The sequence below is a fragment of the Erpetoichthys calabaricus genome, chromosome 16 (genome assembly GCF_900747795.2).
Source record: "Erpetoichthys calabaricus chromosome 16, fErpCal1.3, whole genome shotgun sequence".
Taxonomy (NCBI): Eukaryota; Metazoa; Chordata; class Cladistia; order Polypteriformes; family Polypteridae; genus Erpetoichthys; species Erpetoichthys calabaricus.
The window spans coordinates 51,443,165-51,464,614 of NC_041409.2; the positions used below are offsets into that span (position 1 = coordinate 51,443,165).

The 21,450-nt window shown below is 39.2% G+C and overlaps 1 protein-coding gene across 1 annotated transcript in view; it reads right to left on the reverse strand.

Moving 5' to 3' along the window:
* Window positions 1–21,450, reverse strand: part of arg2 (arginase 2) — a 28,717-nt gene that overhangs the window by 3,455 nt on the left and 3,812 nt on the right. The window contains exons 2-7 of the mRNA XM_028821230.2: window positions 20,833–20,905; window positions 8,084–8,258; window positions 6,386–6,545; window positions 5,309–5,403; window positions 4,901–5,005; window positions 1,973–2,109 (exon numbers count right to left, since the gene is read on the reverse strand). Coding sequence (XP_028677063.1) covers window positions 1,973–2,109; window positions 4,901–5,005; window positions 5,309–5,403; window positions 6,386–6,545; window positions 8,084–8,258; window positions 20,833–20,905 — 745 coding nt within the window. The remainder of the gene's footprint in view (window positions 1–1,972; window positions 2,110–4,900; window positions 5,006–5,308; window positions 5,404–6,385; window positions 6,546–8,083; window positions 8,259–20,832; window positions 20,906–21,450) is intronic.

Genomic DNA, 21,450 nt, shown 5'->3' on the forward strand with positions numbered 1-21,450 from the left:
GATGGCCGGACATTCTCCTTCCGGATTTTTTGGTAGACAGTAGAATTCATGGTTCCATCTATCACAGCAAGCCTTCCAGGTCCTGAAGCAGCAAAACAACCCCAGACCATCACACTACCACCACCATATTTTACTGTTGGTATGATGTTCTTTTTCTGAAACGCTGTGTTCCTTTTACGCCAGATGTAACGGGACATTTGCCTTCCAAAAAGTTCAACTTTTGACTCATCAGTCCACAAGGTATTTTCCCAAAAGTCTTGGCAATCATTGAGATGTTTCTTAGCAAAATTGAGACGAGCCCTAATGTTCTTTTTGCTTAACAGTGGTTTGCATCTTGGAAATCTGCCATGCAGGCCGTTTTTGTCCAGTCTCTTTCTTATGGTGGAGTCGTGAACACTGACCTTAATTGAGGCAAGTGAGGCCTGCAGTTCTTTAGACTTTGTCCTGGGGTCTTTTGTGACCTCTCGGATGAGTCGTCTCTGCGCTCTTGGGGTAATTTTGGTCGGCCGGCCACTCCTGGGAAGGTTCACCACTGTTCCATGTTTTTGCCATTTGTGGATAATGGCTCTCACTGTGGTTCGCTGGAGTCCCAAAGCTTTAGAAATGGCTTTATAACCTTTACCAGATTGATAGATCTCAATTACTTCTGTTCTCATTTGTTCCTGAATTTCTTTGGATCTTGGCATGATGTCTAGCTTTTGAGGTGCTTTTGGTCTACTTCTCTGTGTCAGGCAGCTCCTATTTAAGTGATTTCTTGATTGAAACAGGTGTGGCAGTAATCAGGCCTGGGGGTGGCTACGGAAATTGAACTCAGGTGTGATACACCACAGTTAGGTTATTTTTTTAACAAGGGGGCAATTACTTTTTCACACAGGGCCATGTAGGTTTGGATTTTTTTTCTCCCTAAATAATAAAAACCATCATCTAAAAACTGCATTTTGTGTTTACTTGTGTTATATTTGACTAATGGTTAAATGTGTTTGATGATCAGAAACATTTTGTGTGACAAACATGCAAAAGAATAAGAAATCAGGAAGGGGGCAAATAGTTTTTCACACCACTGTATCTATCTATCTATCTATCTATCTATCTATCTATCTATCTATCTATCTATCTTAACTAGACAGAGAAAAAGCATACAGACATGGGAATATTGTGCAGATTCTACACATGCACTGGCTGAGGAAATAATCAAACATTCATCACTGGAGATGAGGCAGACACACTAATCAATACACTAGTATGCTCTCCATGTTTAGAAGCTGAAGCTATTTTATGTGATGGATGCCTACTTAATTTATAACTTAACATTACATGATGCACAGCGCCTTGGTTTTGATGGTGTTAGTAAGGCCTAAACTTTATTTACTGTTGTTGCATAAATGTTTTTGCCCCCATCGATTGCTGTGAACACACCTCTGTTTAAGACTTCTACTATCCTTACTACAAACAAAAAAATACTGCATACACGTCTTGTTTTTTATGTCACTTGAACATTCTGCCTTTTACTTAGAGCACCAGGATTTAGTTTGGCACAGTATTTTAGATAAAAACAACAGAAACATTGAATAAACCATGTAAAACATTATAAAATACTATATAGGCCACATGTCAGTCTGATGTATGACATGATTTAGTTTAAAGAGCATGAATCTGCAGGCAAGTTATTTTGCAATGTAAATACATTCAATGCCCTGAAGATTTACATTAAACGATTTACCGTTTGGTACTGAAAAGACATTCAATTACATCGTGTTAGAAGACTGAGTGCTAACAGCCTTCTAATCTGTAGTGGATTTTCTTAAAGAAAAATAACACATTTTTGCTGGAGTTTGTTTTGCTATAATCTTACCTTCTAATTCAACGAGTTGATCCCAAGTTAGACCACACAATCCTTCAAAACAAACCCAATGAGACTGGCACAATGATCAGATTTAAAACTCTCTCTCCCTTGCAATCAGTCTTTGCTTACCTGTGTTGTGAATTTCTTCTGTGATGTAGATTCCCTCCCTGTACGTCAGCCCTCCAATTACTGGAGTACCAGTAGCAGGAGCCAGCGAGGGGTCAAAAGCATCAATGTCAAAGCTTAGGTGGATTGGTCTCTGTTTTCTAGGAGAGAGGAATGTAACATACCTTTCAATCAAACTTGCCGCTACAGCTCATGTTAACTGTTCTGTGCCATGTATACCTTTACAGATGCAATAAAAACTAAAATGCTCAGTACTACAAGACCAGAAAGGTTCAGGATATCAGAATCCTTCAGATATTAGTCTGTGCTTATGATGTCATGTTATTTTCTATTCTGCTTGATCCAGACCAAAATTGCAGGGTGGTGCTGGAGTCCATCTCAGCCAGAATAGAGCACAAAGTCATCACATGGCAAATACACACACACACACAACACACACTGGGACTAATTTAGTGTTGCCAGCATGTCTTTGGACATGGGAGGAAACTCACGCAGATACGGAGAGAACATGCAAACTCTACCCAGAGGAGGACCCAGAATGTGAACCCTGGTCTTCTTACTGCAAGGCAGCAGCTCTACCACTGCAACTGTGCCGTTCTGGGCTGATAAAATGGGAATAAAAAATAAAAAAAGCATACTGACACATCTTAATGATGGTAACGAACAGAAAGTAGTCCCTGAACTTGTGGAAAAGATCACTAGCAAATAATAGATGTATGAAAGCTGACACAAATGGCTTTTTGAGGTATAGAAAGATTAAAAGCATTTAAGTGTTACGTTTTGAGAAAATGTACAGATTGACTGCAGAATTTTCTGAGAAAAGTGTAATGAAGGTTAAGTATATGTTGGTATACAAATGGTTAAATAATAAATACCAGCTTTGAAACAGACAGGTGAGGCAGGCTTATAGTAACACAAAAAGATCCATGGTGCATAAGGCAAAACGTCACATGTAAAAACATTATCTGGATGTTAACAAATTAATGGTCGACAGCCATGGTGTTCAGCATGGATCCAGTTACAGCAGATCAGTTAAAGAAATTCAGAGAAAAGCCAAGATGCATTTTTTAAAACTCTCCTCTATACAGATTTGGGTGAAAATCCACAAGCACGAAGGTAAGTGGACATTGTTTAACTAAGACAGGAGCCAGAATACAAGACGTCAATGCATAAAAAGAAACACCTAGAATGAGTCTTAAAGCTTAACACAGTGTGCTTAGCTTAGTAAACAGCTTCTGGTACCCTTGCAAAGTTGTGTTTTTTTTTAACATTCTCCATGTTGACATCTCTGGTAGAGGTGTGGGGAGTCAGGCCCTGAATAAGGCCAACAGACTTTGGTAATGTAAAGCTTACATATTTTAAGTAACTACGCCAAGTAAGAGAATTTACTCTCCTGTTTTCAGTTACTTCCACACCTGTTGGCTCCTTCTACAAGAAACCCCATAAAAACCCACCCCCTTCATTTCCTTGTGGTCATTTCCCCTTGATAATGGCTCAGTTCTGAGTCACTGATGATGTTAAACAACGTTTACGTTAAAAAAAAAGAAAAGTGACTCAAAAGTGATTCCTGGCCTTGGCAGATGTTCAAGATTTTTCCGAGCAAGGAAGGAACACAGTCTTGTCTGTGCTGGACTGAGACAATTTCCTGTGGCCAGGCACATTTGTGTAAGACATAAGTGTTGCTTTTCCTTCCTCCTTAACAATGACAGTAATATTATGCAAATTCACACAGCTAAAGAACAACTGGTTCTTATTAATATGTCTTCCAGAAAATTAATTTTCATGATTCAGTCAAACAGAGGCTTGACCTACTTGACCTAACAGGTGCATTAAAAGTTCTGACTTTAATTCCTTCAGAACTAGAAGGTTACAAAAAAAAAAAGAAACTTAGCTGTTCAGCTTATATAAATTACAAACGGTTTTGCAGTATTGCTGTCAGACCCCCTTAAAAGGGCCGTTCTTGTGATAGCACAGCCCTCTGTTTGCTCATTTCCTGTACCTACACTTTGCTTATCCTAACAGCAGCAGGCAAAAGGAAGAAACAAAGCGTGAAGGAGACCCAGATACTGTGATGGTGTATTTAACACTTAACTCTGCTTCTATTTATAAATATTTAAGTGATGTGTGTGTGTTTTTTTAAACCTACCATTTTTATTTTATTTAAATTACACTCTGGGCTTCATGCCACCCTCCACGCCCTCTTCCAGGAAGGACTTCCTAACTTAAATTGTCAGATTTACATATACTGTATAACACACACAGGATCATAAAAATCTCAGACATTACTTTTCTCTCTCTCTTTCTCATTCTGGTAAAAGTTGAGCATTAGACTCTGAGACAGTTTTTAACCACAGGGCGTACGTTTAATTAAAGGCCACTCATAATAACAAACACATGTTTTTGTATGTATTCTATATGCATGTTTCATTCTATATGGTTTTTTTGTTGTTGTTTTTAGTGTACTACTGTCACTCGTTTTACATCCATGCATCTTCTTAACCCACTTAGTCCTGAACAGGGTCATGGGAAAGCTGGAACCTATTCAAGGAAGAACTGGGGGCAAGGGAGGAACATTTCCCAGACATGTGAGCCTATCGCATAGTGGCGCTACTGCTACTAAGAATTTCATCATAGTATATACACATGACAATACACTTGACCTTGAAGAACAAGTATAAAGAATAACTTGAAATTAATTTAGAAACTAGTAATTTTATTTATTTGGGTACTAGTACCTTATAGGTTCCCATAATTTACATGACGCTGGCTTTACTCCTACACCCACAGACCATCTGACCTGTAAACTATTGGCATCAGACTGCAGGAAAGTTTTACCTTTAGTGGTGGAACACAATATGGCATGTCTCTCGAGTCAACTGAAATCAATGTGGGCTTGTATGTCTTTAAGGAGGAATAAAATGTTCAACGCACCTGTCAAGTAAGTGGTCAAAAGTGAGCTCCATTACCCTCTGGATTCCAAAGTGATCAATGTCTCTCATGGAGAAGAACTTGATTCCACAGTTCTTAAGGATCCCACTGAAAAGCAAGCAATGGCAATCTTATAAAAATGTTGTGAAAGAGTATAGGTACAGTAGGAATTGTCCAAAGCTTTAGCAGATTGTATTCTTCAAATTTCTCTAATATTAAGCTGTAAATCATGGGTCTAGCATAGGTCTGTAAAATGACACTCAAGACCATACTTTCTCTTGGACCTTTTCCTCACCTTTAAACAATTTTTTACAGACTACAAAATTAAAATGGTAATTTCTAAACCAAGGCTTAATTCCTCTGCTAGTTGATGGGAATCAATTAAGTAAGTTGGTACAACTATGCACTTACTGCTCCCCAGGGTCAACATCCCGAAGTCCAATGTATACAATATCAGAAGCAGAAAGGCATGGAGTAACCCAGGAGAAACCAGGAAGTTCGGGAATCTGGAAAGGAAAAACACAAACAACATAAGAACAGCACTTCCAAGGTGTTAGAAGTGATTAATGGCTCATTTTCTTCTGGTTGAAATCTCCTGCTGCTCTTAACATTGTTAGGAAATTGTAAAAAGCAAACAAGGCTCACTGCTCAAATGCCAATAAAATAATCAAAGAAGAGATCCTCGCTGAAGTCGACCCTAATCTTCCAGCAGTACAAGTACTTTGAGTAAAGCTAAAAATAAATGCCACATGATGTAAAATCACAGGTTCTTACACTTCTTCAATAACATTTTGTGTCTTTTTAGTTTTTAATTATGGGAGTGAAAGGAACCAACTGATTTTGCCATATGACTGCAAACATTTCACACCTCATCTGAAGTATTCTTTATATACTAGAAGTATAATCTACATTACTATCCATTTTCTCTAATCCACAATTTACATAAGTGTTTTGTTTAACTGTTTACATTAAAAATGCACATATAATTATTTTTCCTAACTGTACTCCATTCTGTTGGCTGTCTAATCCATACCTAGTTACAGTAGGTTTACAGTTGCCTTAGCTATTTGTAACCTTAATCTGCTTTCCACCAAATAGTACTATTTTAAGTGGTCATCAAGGCACATGAGGACTACAAAGGCTGCCGCGTGCTTACCCAACAATCCAATTAAACACATTTCCATCGTGTCAGTGTTCTGATATGTTAGGCCAATGAATAGGAATAAGAGTAGCCTATCTGTACATTTTAAGGTGATCAATAAACCACTCAAAGTCTCTTCAAGCCCACTGTCCAACTTATAATGTCTAGTTTTGAATTATGTATTTTAGTAATACACACTTAGTGATAATTTTCAATTCTCCCTCTTTTATAGTTATTAGTAAGTAAAACTAACTTCGCTGAAGAAAATCTTTGTGCTTCCAATCACCAGGCAACTCTAAGAAACATTTCTTCTTTTTTTAACTTGTGAGCCTAAACACATAAATTACCTTATTTTGTAGATCTTTGAGCAGAAATGCGACTGACTGGCCATGAAGGTTTCCAGAAGGAGAGGTGAGTGGTGTGTTGATGTCCGCATGCGCATCCACCCAGATCAGGCACAAATCTGGACAATGCTGGGAGTGACCCTGAACTGATCCAATGGCTAAGCTAAAAAAAAAAAAAAAATTACCCAACTTATTAAATGCAATTTTGGTCACTTACACGGTGTCTAAGACTAACTGAATATTCTCATGACAATGGAAATTTTTATAAAAGCCACATCAAAATCTAAACAATTATTTTAGATAGCGTGTAAGAACTGAATACTACACCCTCTAAACAGTCACTGCACTCAGACTTCTGCCCCATTGAGAAAGAGGGAGCTAAACAGAAGGCCTTAAGGTAAACTCTGAATCAACAACTGCACTCCACCTACTGATTCAGGTAGGCTAATGACCTTTTTCCACTCTTAGGGAGTTAACTATTTTACAAGTGACTAGGATAAAGTTTTGACAGAAAAAAAGGTGACCTGTCTTTCAGCTGCTGCAAAAAAAGATTTCCCGAGGCAAAGAAACTTCCATCACTGCCAACTCTACTGCATTTTAAAGGTTTCTGAAAACCACATCAGTTCACACTTATGTCGGGGTAATTTGCTTTTCTAACTTAATCGCTACTGATGCTGTAAAAAGAGAATATTTTCAAAATCTGATGCTTATGCCAGAAATCTTACGCTAATGCACAATGGCAACAATAAAATATTAAAGCTGTGTTACAAATACACATCTTTCCGAGACTGTATCAATAACACTTTCATTCTCATTTGGTACGACTGCTCTTCCCTAGGTGAAATTACAACAGAATATGAATTGTTTGTAAATTAATGAACACAGTTGAAATCAAATGTTAAATATATTTGAAAATGGCCGCAGCTATTGTTTTCTGAAACATGCTACAGCTATGCATACTCGAAGACTGAAAAAGTCTTTGGAAAGATGAAAGCTGTTCAGTCCTCACTATTCCCACTAGGCACTGAAGGGTAACCTGCCCATCCCATGCCTATGTGTGAATCACGCACTGCCGGCAATCTGCATCCTTTGAAGTCTGACTCCTTTCTGCTTACTGCCAGGCAGTTGTGTATCCACTTGCCTCTCCTTCTACTTGTGCTCATTTTTAAAGTTGGTCATAAAAGAAGAGCTGATATTCAGCTGCCTGTATTCAGTGTAAACAAATCAGTTACTTAAAAACAATGCCAAGCACACCTCCAATGGAAACTATGTATTTGTTTTGGAAATTATGATAACCTAAGAAGCTCTCATAGGGTGCCCATGTTTACATATTTCATGTCTTGTTTGGACTGTCATAATGCAGGCATTTTACAGCTCTTTCAAACATATTATATATCTGCATGTCATATTTGTCATGGAAACACAAAATGACATTTAAAAATGGCCAGGCAGATCAATTATCTACATATTTCCAGGTTGTGCTTTGTGATTTCCTATCATTGCTGCCACTGTATATAAAAGCTGTTTATTTTATTTCATTGGAAGTCTGCTTTGTTTAATCTACTGTATGTCAGTGAGTTGCTGTACAAGGCTTTAAATGCCATAAATGAGCAAACCAAAAGGTTCAATAATTCTGGACTTGTAAGTGAAGAACCTGTGGCTTTGACGTGAAGATATCATAAAAAATATATAAACCCCTACCTGTGATCCCCACCGAGCATCACACAGGTGTTGCCGCTGCCCACTGCTCTGCTCACTGTATCTGCCAGCACTTTGTTTGCCAATCCAACAGTTCGTGGGAAATGGACACCTTTGTAGGTCTCATCAATGTTTAGATGAGTAAAACTCAGATCTCCATAGTCACAAACGTTGCAACCTTAAATGAGAATAAAAAGAGGTTGAAATTATAATTCACAGAGTCCTTTAAATCTTTAAAGGTAGTCTGTGGTCAGCTGCTAAAATTCAAATACTCAAACAGTTTTTCCATCCCCCTTCTTGAGAGGCAAAATATCCATATTACTAACCGAGAATAAACCGGATATGGACGCAGGGACACGGCGATGGGACCATGAGACGTACTACGCAGGCGCGCGTCTCATAAACCGCAAGCGAAGTCGTATCCACCGCGAACGAAGGAGTCACGGCCCAAGAATTGAAAGAGCTCAACTAACGTACATGAGAAATGAAGCAACAACGCGCCCATAGCTACCACTAACGACACAACCACACAAAAAAGAGGATTCTGCGCTGCACCCCAGAGTCAAACATGAGAGGCTACGGAGGCCCCACAGGTCCAGAAAGATAGTACGAAAGGCGCAGGCGTCACCGCCATATTGTGAGTGGCACTACTGCGGAGTGAAGGTGCAGGCGTCACCGCCATATTGTGAGTGGCACTACTGCAGAGTGAAGTTAGGAATAATGTGCTGCTTGGGATTGTACAAACCGCTGAACACTTTACACCAAATTCAAACACAATACAGCTCAACGCTACAAACACGAGCCCACCTGGATAAGATCAATGAACGCAGGCGCCTACAATGCGCGTCTGAAACTGCGGAAGCAAAGCAGGCACGGGTTCAAAACGAAAGACCACAACTGACGGAGATAAATAATCTCTTTCAAATCTATTTCGGGTTACCCAAGACCAGGGGCTGGCGAGCGAAGCGAGCAGGGGGCAGAGCCCCCTAGTGTAAAAAGATAACCAAGCAAGAGTGCCAAGCAGAATGTTATAAATGAATTAAATAAAACCAGGTTTGCAGCTAAACATCTCATCATGGAGAGGTGCAAAAATGTTCAGGAGCCCAGTAGTTGCAAGAAAAATCTAATGTTACATATTCTATACAGTATAACATGAATATCCAGCTCTTGGTTATCTTTTTACATGAGGCTAATTATTCACTTCTAAGCTAATGACCCAAGTCTTACCTAATGGTTCCTTGTTTCTCAGCAAAAAGCAGTACTATCCTAATCTTGACCCTTTACCTTGACAAGTGCTGTCATGTCATCCATCTTCTTGGAAATACAGTACTTCAAAAATCATCTCCAAGCAGAATTGGACAGAAATACAATACATTACACAGAGGGCACTGAGAGAGGTTCAGTTTGAATAAACACTTCTGTATATTCATAATACAAAATGTATTACTTAAGTAGGCAATTACTTGCTCTATATTAACAGGTTAACCAAATGGATGATGTGAAATTACTTGACAGTAATACTTGTTTAACGGCAGGAAAGCAAGGGAAACTGGCCTCTGAAGGTCAAGCAGTATGTTAATTCAGTAGTTTGAACCAAAACTCTTGTGTTTTTATTTCGAGAAATTTCTTAGCTAGAGCGGGATGACAATGATAGTTGTGCTAAATGTAACTACTGCTAGTAACCTCCTGTATAATGTTCTCTACTGAATTGTGCTCATGGGTCTACCTGTGAGGCTCTGTCAAATGCCGTGTTTAAACCATTGCTAAATATGTACTGTACGTCTTCACTTTTGACTTCTAGAACTTTTTTTTTCTAACCTCTCAAAACTGACTCAAGGATATTGCACTTCACTGTGTCACAGCTTATCTTCTTTCAGATGACATTTGAGTTTCCGTAGTTTACTTTTCTTTATTCTCAACACCAGGTCCTGTCCAAGGTCCTCTTATTATCAACACTGCAGTCTTGTCTGTACTTGTTTCAGGTTTCAGACTTTATGGTACCATCACCAGGTCTGTCAGATGCTGTACTGTAATCTTCACTCCTCTATAAAGTGTTCTGTGAAAGTGCCTAAAGTTAATGGCACTCTACTCTGCACAATAAAAAGCGAGAGACCCCCTCTCATGCAAAAAGCAGACTGCAAGCAGAGTAAACAGCTCACTTTGTGCTGGGTGGTCATAGTGGAGTGGAAAAAAGTATGTCACAGGCATTTCAGTGATAGGGCACCAAAAGGACGCCAAGCAGTGTGATAGCCACTGAGGTGGGTAGTCACTTAAAATAGTCTCCAGTGATGTCTTGATTTATATCCAGTATTTCTAAGTGTTTAAAAGAGCATAGGAAATGATGAGGATTGTCTACATTTGTACTTAATACAGCTAATTAAATGGTGAATCAATGTAAGAAGTGGAGAGTTGGTTACAAGACTGTAAGATCAGCTCCTTCTGTGATGCTGTGCACATTCAGCAAAGCCTTCACTTCCATTGGGTTATTTTAAAGGTGTGACTTGCATAAACATCACGTCCTTGGACTGTGGGAAGAGATTCAATTACTCGGGCAAACGCAAGAGACTGCAAGACAAATGTGTGTTCTGTTATGAGGAACCAACATCACCCACTCGGTCATCATGACAGGTTTTAGAGACTTGATTTGAAAATACAATAATGATATTATTTGTAGTAAATTTCCAAGGTTTGAATTTTGCATCAGCAAACAGCCTAAGAAGGGATCCTTAAAAACTTGAAAACTTACTAATAATCAACATAAGTATGAAAGGCATCAAATGATGCAATAAGAACATTATACTGCTACGCAGCAAGTAACAAAATAGTTATTATGAAAATTCTTATTGTGTATGTTGTGTTCAGTCAGTCAGTCATTGTCCAACCCTGGAGTAATTTCAAAGACCGCTTTACATAATTAGTACTATATATATATAGAGTGCTATTTAAAATTACAAGTAACAGCAATAGTCACAGAGATTTATTTAAGAAAAACTATAAAGCATAAAATTACAGGATTGGTCAGGTGAGGCTGGGGAGCACACGCTGGTAAAGTGCATTGCCACACCCACCTCATGACAAAACAGCTCAGGATCCTTGGGTGACGCCTCAGCACCACACCAGCGCTGATCCCCAACAGGCCTGAACCCATTGGCTCTCCGGTGATTTTGACTCTTCCAGGGATGAGGCTTTTCCCGTCCCCTTCATATTTATATTTATGACTGTCTGAAAGTGATTTTCAGCTTTCTTCTAAGGGCTCATTTATACTTCACGCTCAGAACGCGTACACGCCCGCATCATGGCCGTCACGCGTTCTGAGCAGGTCCTCAGAAATTAATGCGACGCGTGTGCGAGTTGCAGTACCAGCAAAAAGTCGGGGGGCGCAGTGTGCTAAAAGTTGGAATGTGACGTCAGAGTCTCTGTTTACTATCTACATGTGACAGAAAGCCACTTTGCAGATCCTACGAGATCGGTGTGCGCACTTCTATATTTGATAAATGGTTCGATGTGGTGAAGCAAAATGCCGAAATACAGATGTATTCATGGTGCTTTTATATTCAAGCGTCACATATTCCTGATCGTAATGACACGATACATTTTTAAATTCTCACATACCGTCTTCTGTGCCATCTTTTTTTCTAGGGCTTCCTCTGCTCCTGACAGCAGTGAATCGCCAACAATAGATCGCCACACTGAGCACATTAAATGTATGATATTCCAACTCTCTGCACATGTAGAATCCTTAAATTTATACTTGATATCACTTTCATGATGAAAAGCATTAAAGTATGTATATTACATTTTACAGATAAATCGGTAATTTCGTTTAAATATTGAATACTGTTAATAATTACACACATGGGGTGACACAGTGGCGGAGCGTTAGCGCTGCTGTCTTGCAGGGAGTCACGTCGCTGATATTCCCTGCCTGGAGTTTACATGTTTTCCTGCTGGGTTTCCTCAGTGTGCTCCAGTTTCCTTCCAAAGATATGCAGATTTGGTGCCTCTAAAATGACGCTAGTGTATGTTTGTGCTTATATTCACCTTGCGATGGGCCGAGACATCGTCCAGGGATTATTTCTCACTCGTGCCCAATGCTTGCTGGAATGGACACATCCCTGGATTTAATCAATAAACATCCTTTTCAGAGATATTGCGGTAAGGTGTCATCGGAATTTAATGGGTGTTCTAGGCAATTCACAACACAGAGAAGCCGAACATGTTCTCACCGTGATAATATCTCGCACTGCCACCTGGCAGATTCCTCCAGATTTACGTAAAGTATGCGTGCAAGTATAAACACTTCAATGCTTGCGTAGCAGGAGCATCTGCTGCAGCATGTGTTGCATCGCGTGAAGTATAAATCCGGCCTAAGACAGCCTAAATAAAAAATGACCTTTGTCCTTAGAAAATGGATGGATACATAGGTGTATTAGATAAACTGAACTCTGCTTCTGTTTACTTTTAATAGCAATGCATGCCTTCCTTCACTGTTTGAATTCTGCCAGAACAAACAACACAAAAGGAAAATAAAAATAATCCCTTTGCCATATGTCACTTTGTGGCAGAATAATCAGGATGAATACTTCCTCCATGAATAGTTGAAAGTCTAGGCAACAAATTAGGGATGTAAAATATTTACTGTATCTATGAACCATTTCGAAGAATTTATGATCTAATAAGTCAGATTTTGCAATGCCAACAATAGTTGAAAGAGATTTAGGAGCAAGTCACTGCAGGTTAGCTTTACGTAATTAAAATGAAACTAAAATACATCTTCAAGAAGAATGACAGAAACAGCAACTTACAGGAGGTTAATACTGGCTGCTTCCCATACAAGTGTTCCACTCGGATGTTGCGTAATACTGAGATTACTTGTACGCTTTGTAAAACACCTTTTATCTTTCTTAAAATTCCAGAATAAGCCACATTTGACATTTAAACTTGGTTAAATGATCAACACATACTTTGACAAAGCTAATGTTTTTAAGATAACAGCAATGTCAGTAGATTCCTTATTAGCCATTTTAATCAATTCCTTTTACACCTATCACTACTCAAGTGCCAATTTCAGAATAGAAACAAAAAGTAATTTTTGATATAGACAGAATATTGTAGATACCACCACCTGAAAACAGACCTGCGATTTACTTTTCTCTTTTATTCTGAAAACAGGTAAACATATTGAAAAACAAGAAACCTAAGCCAGCAAAGGTAACATGGTTGAAGAAGGAAGATCTACTTATGATAGGACTGCTGGCCCCTCAGTTAATTGAACAACATATGCTGGGGAGTCTTCAAGTTGACATTAGCCTGAAGGAGAGATGGAAGCCCAGATTTACAGAGGGGGTTAACAGAAAACATCTACTCATCAAGCATGCTTGTCAGTAAATTAGTACTTTTTACTGTATATTAGCCCAGTATGAAGGAGCATGCGTTGTAATGAACGGGCATCTCATCTTGGGCTGGTGTCTGCAAGACTCCAAGGGATCTCAAGACAGACTCCTGTTTGCATCTCATGCTTGGATTTGCAGGTTCAGAACTCAAAGATTGATGAGTGAATATCGGTGAGTCCTGAAATGAATGCTGCAAAAGCTGCTGGGATAGAAGTTTTGCAATACACTGCAGAGAGGAATGCATCTGTTTTCTGTATCTACTTATTTTACTACATTCTCAGGGATAGTGGACAGACCAAGATGGAATTTGTAACTGCATTCATTGGTGAGACCAGTTAAATTAGCAAGCACAACTTTGGGATGTGGGTGTACACCAGAGCACATAAAATGTAGCATGATACCCATATAATTACATTTGAAAATGAGTGTGGAGGTGTGCTTTGTAAGTCAGTGGTTCTCAAACTTAGCCATGGAAACCAAATGAGGTTGCAGGTTTTTGTTTCAACTAACTTCTGTTTCAATTGGACTCCTACACTATTTATGCAAGATGTTATTTCCCACCTTCTATGTTAAAAAAAACTAAGAATTGTACATTTTTTTTAGAATGTACCAAGGATTTACGCAGAAACTTTCTAGTGTTTTCTTTAACTTTCATCCTAATTATGATTTTGATTCTGCTTTTCTAGGTGTTCTGGTCATTTAATCCGTTACATTCTAATGAGCACCTCGGTGGGTCTGACATTAAAGCAGCTGTAGCCTTTACACATCCAGTGTCATTTTCCTGTGTGTCTGCTGTGCTTGATGCTGTCATTATTTGGACAAAATTAAGGAAACAATCTACAAAGAATAAAAGGCAAATTAAGAAGATTAACAGGAAAACAACAAAACAGAGTTACAGTACTGTAAGTATTTAAAGCTAGAGCAAAATGCAAATACAGTAATCCCTCGCTATATCGCGCTTCGCCTTTCGTGGCTTCACTCCATCGCGGATTTTATATGTAAGCATATTTAAATATATATCGCAGATTTTTTGCTGCTTCGCGGATTTCTGCGGACAATGGGTCTTTTAATTTCTGGTACATGCTTCCTCAGTTGGTTTGCCCAGTTGATTTCATACAAGGGACGCTATTGGCAGATGGCTGAGAAGCTACCCAACTTACTTTTCTCTGTCTCTCTTGCGCTGACTTTCTCTGATCCTGATGTAGGGGGATTGAGCAGGGGGGCTGTTCGCACACCTAGACGATACGGACGCTCGTCTAAAAATGCTGAAAGATTATCTTCACGTTGCTATCTTTTGTGCAGCTGCTTCCTGAAACGACATGCTGCACGGAGCTTCGCATACTTAAAAGCTCGAAGGGCACGTATTGATTTTTGATTGAAAAACAAACTCTGTCTCTCTCTCTCTCTCTCCCTGCTCCTGACGGAGGGGGTGTGAGCTGCCGCCTTCAACAGCTTTGTGCCGCGGTGCTTCGCATACTTAAAAGCCAAACAGCCCTATTGATTTGTTTGCTAGAGATTGTTTTCTCTATCTATGTGACATTCTGTGCTCCTGACACGCACTCCTTTGAAGAGGAAGATATGTTTGCATTCTTTTAATTGTGAGACGGAACTGTCATCTGTCTTGTCATGGAGCACAGTTTAAACTTTTGAAAAAGAGACAAATGTTTGTTTGCAGTGTTTGAATAACGTTCCTGTCTCTCTACAACCTCCTGTGTTTCTGCGCAAATCTGTGACCCAAGCATGACAATATAAAAATAACCATATAAACATATGGTTTCTACTTCGCGGATTTTCTTATTTCGCGGGTGGCTCTGGAACGCAACCCCCGCGATGGAGGAGGGATTACTGTATTCAAAAACGTCTAATAAATGTAAAATCACACTGTTGTGTTTCCCTGAATGCAAAATAAGACACAAGAAGATAAACAAAACACTATGTTAGATGAGATCAGTCACAGGTACAATGACTCACCGATTGTGAAACTAGGGGGGACAAAAACCTACAGCCACCAAGCTTGAGAACCACCCGTTTTATCATCCTTCGCATTCTCAGTATCCTCTGAGGCAAGTGAGAGCACCATTTATATATATGTATATCAAATTTGAAATGAAGGGTGGGAATGGAAAATTCTACAGAACATTCCAAGGACTCATTCCACTAGGCAACAGGATGATTTAGAGGCATGACTGAGCGTTATTGCAAGGCACAAGTAAGGGGGGGAGAAAAGGCGAGCAAGGACATGTAGTCAGAATCTTCTGGATTAATGTGTTATATAATGATAATAGAGGTGTACTCTGAATGTGTTAATCTTCAGCCATTGCATGACAAATCTCACTATGCATTGTACAAATACTAAACTTAAAAATCAACTTCTGATTGTATGTACCAAAAAACGCCATTAAAACAAAAAAACACTTTAACTTAATATAGGCTCAAGACGTGAAATCTCCTTCTGCAAGACCTCTGTAACAGGTGGGCTACTCCCCTGAGCCCTTGATCTGTTTGATCAAAATTAGGATTCTTTAAAATGGCCTATACTGTGTGAAGTAAACAAGAAATTAAAGACACACTTAAATTAACAACACTCGTCACAGTTTGCTCATCTAGACCTTTGCTGCCTTTCTATTTTAAATGCGTGAAGCTCTATTCCCCGCTCATGCAAACATTGCAGCACACAAAACTGCACACCTACCTCTGAAGGTACTCAGATAGGATAGTTGTTATGTAAGGGCTAACGGCTTTGGCCGGCAGCTGGGGTGTAGTGTTTCAGGACAGCTGGGTTAAAATTGAATCAGCTTTTCCATTTGAAAACTGCTGCCTCCACGGTCATGATCAACAGCAGCATATTGCTTTGTTTGTTTAAGCAGGACTCAGGTTAATGCTACATATTTGCAAAACGATTTTACATCTTTCAATGTTAGGTGGAGAGATAGACATGTAAAGTCAGGGTTGAAGGGAAACAAGGTGTTGTCATTGAACATAACATGGAATGCTGGATTAAACCAGAGTTTTGCTCCATTTGATATTTACATATAACAAAATGTGACATTCTTGGTTAGAATTCCATGCCCTGTTATTGTCTGTGTGGAGTCTTACAACCCCAGTTCAGTTTTCCTCTCACACCCCAGAGATGCACCAGTTTGGTTAACTAATGATTCTAAATTGATCCTGTGTGAGCAGTGATGGACTGTTGCCTCAGTCCCCATGACCATGAATTGGATTATGTAGATTTAAGAATAATCACGATGTTTATGATATTACTATAGCAGCATGGAGATTATAATTCTAGGGGTAAGCGGTGCTGTGTGGCTCGCCTGACAAACCTCACGTCTACTGGCAAGTGTGGCCTAGTGGTAAAGGCTTTAAGCTGTAAAGTATGCACTTGCATGTTTATTGTCCACCCCTGAATTGAGGTGACCCCATGTAATTCTTTTAACCAGTCAGTGCTCACTCACAACAAAGAAATATGTAGAAAATGTATACTACCTGTGCAGAATCTCCTCATGACGGATACTACACGTTTAAAGATTAATCACATTATTGGATGCTTTACTAAAAAAACACAAAAGAATTTAATAATGCTAAATTCAAATACTGATCTACCTTTCTGCCTGCGTTCTGTCAATAGAAATTCTGGGAAAGGTCTTTTTTTTACCAGAGATTTCTAGTAAAAAATGAATCCAAGCTCATAGCTTAACACTGATTAATTTATTGTACCAAAGCAACGTTATCTTAATATTATAAAAAGTGCTACCATACCCCAAGGCACTTTAGAACAAAACCCACAACCGCGTAAACCTAAGCACACAGGAATACAACAATTGCTGCCCTGCTCAATACTAGGATTTTATAATTGTGACAAACTTCCAGGATTACACTCCTGCTTACTTTGACAGACATCATTCACCAGAGCACCTCAGCTAGCACAGAAAGAGACAGAAAACAGAACAAGCATCCTAACTACTATAGCTACACACTCAATGGGGCCTCCCAACACAGGCAAACGTGGATTGCATGATGAACGATTCTCTAATATTGTAAATTTGTTACTGTTGACATCTGTTGTAGTCATTTTGCTATTATTGTGGTGTTACTGCAAGTGGAACAACCTTTCCACGGTACATTTCCCTACACTGAAGGTTTCCTGATATTCAAACCTGGATTAATTAAGTTAAAGGCAGTGATGATTTAAAGTAGTCGGGCAGGAACATACAAATCTTGCCGGACAGCTATTTTAGATGGGACAGCTGCCCAGCACAGAAAGGTAAAGCAAGTTCATTAGCTATGTTAATTAAGTGTAAAGAGCTGAAGATGCTTTTTTCTGCTGAGCTGAATGAGCTAAACTTGCTTGCCTCAGAGTAAACCCACCTGCTGACTGCCATAATGAGGCAACCGAGAGTAACGAGCAGAAAAACAGTAACAGTTGGCAAAGGCATAGAAACATCTCCTCTCATACTGTCGCTCACTTGTCTAGAAAATACAGTGTCTGAAAACGGAAAGCAGCTCAACTTCCTGAGAGGTGACATCTGTGCCAACAGAGCAGTTTAGTCTCCTTCTTTCTATTTTGAGGCAGGTGGCTGGATGCCAGACAGCTCCACTGGCATAAACACATTTCATATGCAGGACAAGATGACTTGCACATTTCCTTACCACAATCTCGATATCGGGTAACACTAATGTCTCTGCTGAACTCTGTAAGGGTCTCTTTATGTATACCACTGCCAGATCAGGACATGCAAGTGGGACCACACAGATGTCAGATTCAACAGGCTGAAATGACCTCCATCCAAGTTATTCTCTGCATTCTACAGGACAATTTAAAGTAAAATTTAATGCAAAAAGTGTACTACAGGTGATGCATGTCAACCCTGTGAGCTGGTGAGAGAATGATGAAACCTCTTTAAAATTCAGCAAATATTTATCCAGTGCCTGATTACCAATCCATATTTATTTCACAAGACACCTATTATAATCGGTACTGTTAAACACAACTTCAAGGTATACATCCATCAAAACATTGTTTAGTTTGAAGGTTGCAGGAGCATTTCTGAAACCATTCCAAAGGATACCAGTCCATCACTAGATATACGCTCAGAACTAGCCAATTCAGGGACAACTAGAATGTCCATCTTTGGGAAGTAGAAAGAAATTAAAATTCTCAAATACGCACAAGAAGGATTTGCAAACCACACATGCATATAGTGAGCGGACTAGAAACAGAACCCAGATTCCTGAACTAATACAGGAGTGGGGCTAACCACTGTGTCATCACAGCACACTTTACACAAATACCAACATTAATTCTATATAGTACCTTTCACTGAAATTACAAGCATGTTTTGACAGCACAGATCTCATGAAGACTAAAGCCATTTCTGTATTCTCACAAGACACTGGAAGAAGCAATACATAAATAGGCCATATACCACTTTTCATTGTGTGTACTGTAACTCGGCTATTTAAAATTATTTAGCCAGTCAATATTCCAAATTGAATTTTTTATAGTTTGTTAATTTACTAAATATTTAATAAGCTGGGTGTACAGTACTTTGTGCTGCTGCCCCAGACCTGGGCAGTCCTGGGTTTGATTCCTTAATAACTACTGTCTGAATGGTTTGCACATTTGTCCATGTGCCTGTGTCAACTTTAATTTGAAAATTCCTTTACCCTTCACATCCTGAACACATCCATGTTGGCTTTATTGTGGGGTTGCCAAAGTTCTGTCTTGGATAGCTACAAGTTTTGATTCCAACCCAATTTCCTAAATTAGAAGCCAACTATTGCTGCTTATTCAACATTTTAGTGCTCCATTTTAGTTAGCTTACAGGTTAGGATTCCCAACCCTTCATGGCTTGTTTTAATTTTTAACTGCAAAAATTACTGTTTTAACTTTAACCAGGTGCCAACTGACAATGAAACTAAAAAAGGATCAAGCAGCCAAAAGTTTTAAAGAAAACTTTAAAGAGCATGAAAATGAGACTGTAAAGACAACTTAAAGTACCATCAACCCATTTAAACTGAGAAGCAAAATTACTGGTTATTACATCAGCTCTTGGTTACCCTTCTCAGTTCTGCACCAGCCGGAAAAATAATGAAAAGCTCAGGCTGGCGTTTAGAATAGCATGAATAATTGACTCAGCAGTCTGCTATGTAAGCCAGACATGTCTGATTGTATGCCCACTTGGCTGAGGCAACACGAGTCGTACAAAATTCATGTCCAAGTCATGGTGACAGGCAGGAAATGTACGCTACATGAAAGAAAAAATGGAGAGTGAAGCAACTGAAATCAAATTTTATTTTACTTAGTTGTATGCATAGCTTTCATTTTGATCAGGTGCAGACCAACCAATGCATGCTAAACAAAACACACATTAGCTTGTTGTTAAAGACACTATGCTATTTGTTCCTCCACGCTATACTTCCACCTTTCATGTCATCAAACATCCATGTCTTGTGTTGGTGAGAGTCAAGACCCTTCTAATCTACTTATGTGTTTCAGGTTCATTTTCCCCATCAGCAGCTTTTCTGTAGCATCTCACACTAAATAACCAGACTCCCACTGCATTAATATTCACTATGGCACTAATATTCAGTCAGTTTAAAAAGAGGCTGCTCCCATGGTCACAGATTTAATAGGTCTAGCTTTTAACAGTATGGTGCTAGCCTGCATTCTCATGAACATTCATATTTGGAGTTTTAATCACCTGTTATTCCTATGTAGCACCTGGTTGAGCTTTTCCCCCATGCACTCATAATTCAGTCTTGCCTTTTGATAGAAGTTATTTTATTATTGTGGTTCAAATCAGGAAATCTCCTTTGAGTGGACTGCAATAAACTGCAAGCCACTGTAAAATGGATACGATTCTGTGTTATCAGCCAATCTAATGGCATGACTTATGGCTGTGGGAATAACCTGCATTTTTCTCTGAGAAACCTCAAACGGGTATAAGTAACGGTGCAAACTTTGCAGAAAGCACAGTGTAATAGCTGCGAACTGGCACCATCACATGCTGCACATCACATTATAAAATGGACCTATGCTATAACAGGGAGTGGCTCGACGTGTGTGCCAGACTTATTAGCTGTCAAAATCTCTTTCACCTACCTCAGTGAAATACAATTTATAAGTAAAAAATTAACTAAACTAACTAACACACAATTTGTCAAGCTCAATTCCAATACGAGTTCACTGACAGAGGTAAACACAATAGAAATAGCAAGTCTTTAGAATAAATATATGCCTTGGCATTAGATTTCCTTTCATTTCACCTGCCGAATTAAACATGCATATTTGACATCCCAGGGGAGGCATACACACAGGAGTTCTATCACATGTGACACACGGGGTAGGTACCTTACCCATGTTGGAAAGCCGTTCTTCCAGTCCCGCCGCTCTGATCACACGAGGTCCATGCTCAACTCCTCTTCTTTTCTAAAAAAAAGCAAATCACAAAATACCTCAAAAAATGCTATTGTGCCTTGTGATGGACCAACAGCTTATACAGGGTCTCTTCCTGTGTGCTTCCAGTGACTCTGCACTGGCATCAGAAGAACCACAAAGTGTATCTAATACAAGAGGAAGAGAGGTGCATTCACATCAATATGCTATACACAGCACAGCATGTTTGAACAGAATTTAATGTACATTTTAGGTTATAATCATAATACAGGAAAACAATGCAGGCTCTTGATGCTCTACCTTCCTCCTATCGACACTTGCCTTTCCGTTTTTGAAGTACAAAGTCATAACAGGTTTGTCTGGAACTTGGGAGTAGTAGATGTGTTTTAATTATGGAAACATGCTGCCTCATCTGATTTCCAGTATCATTTCAATTCACTATGCTGCATTAAAATAATCTGCTGGCTGCGATTACACACTTGGACAGGTAGACTTGATACTTGTAGTAATGTGAGCTTCCTAAGGACATTCTCAAGTTATGTACATATAACTGAAAATAGACTATTAGGATTTTGGTT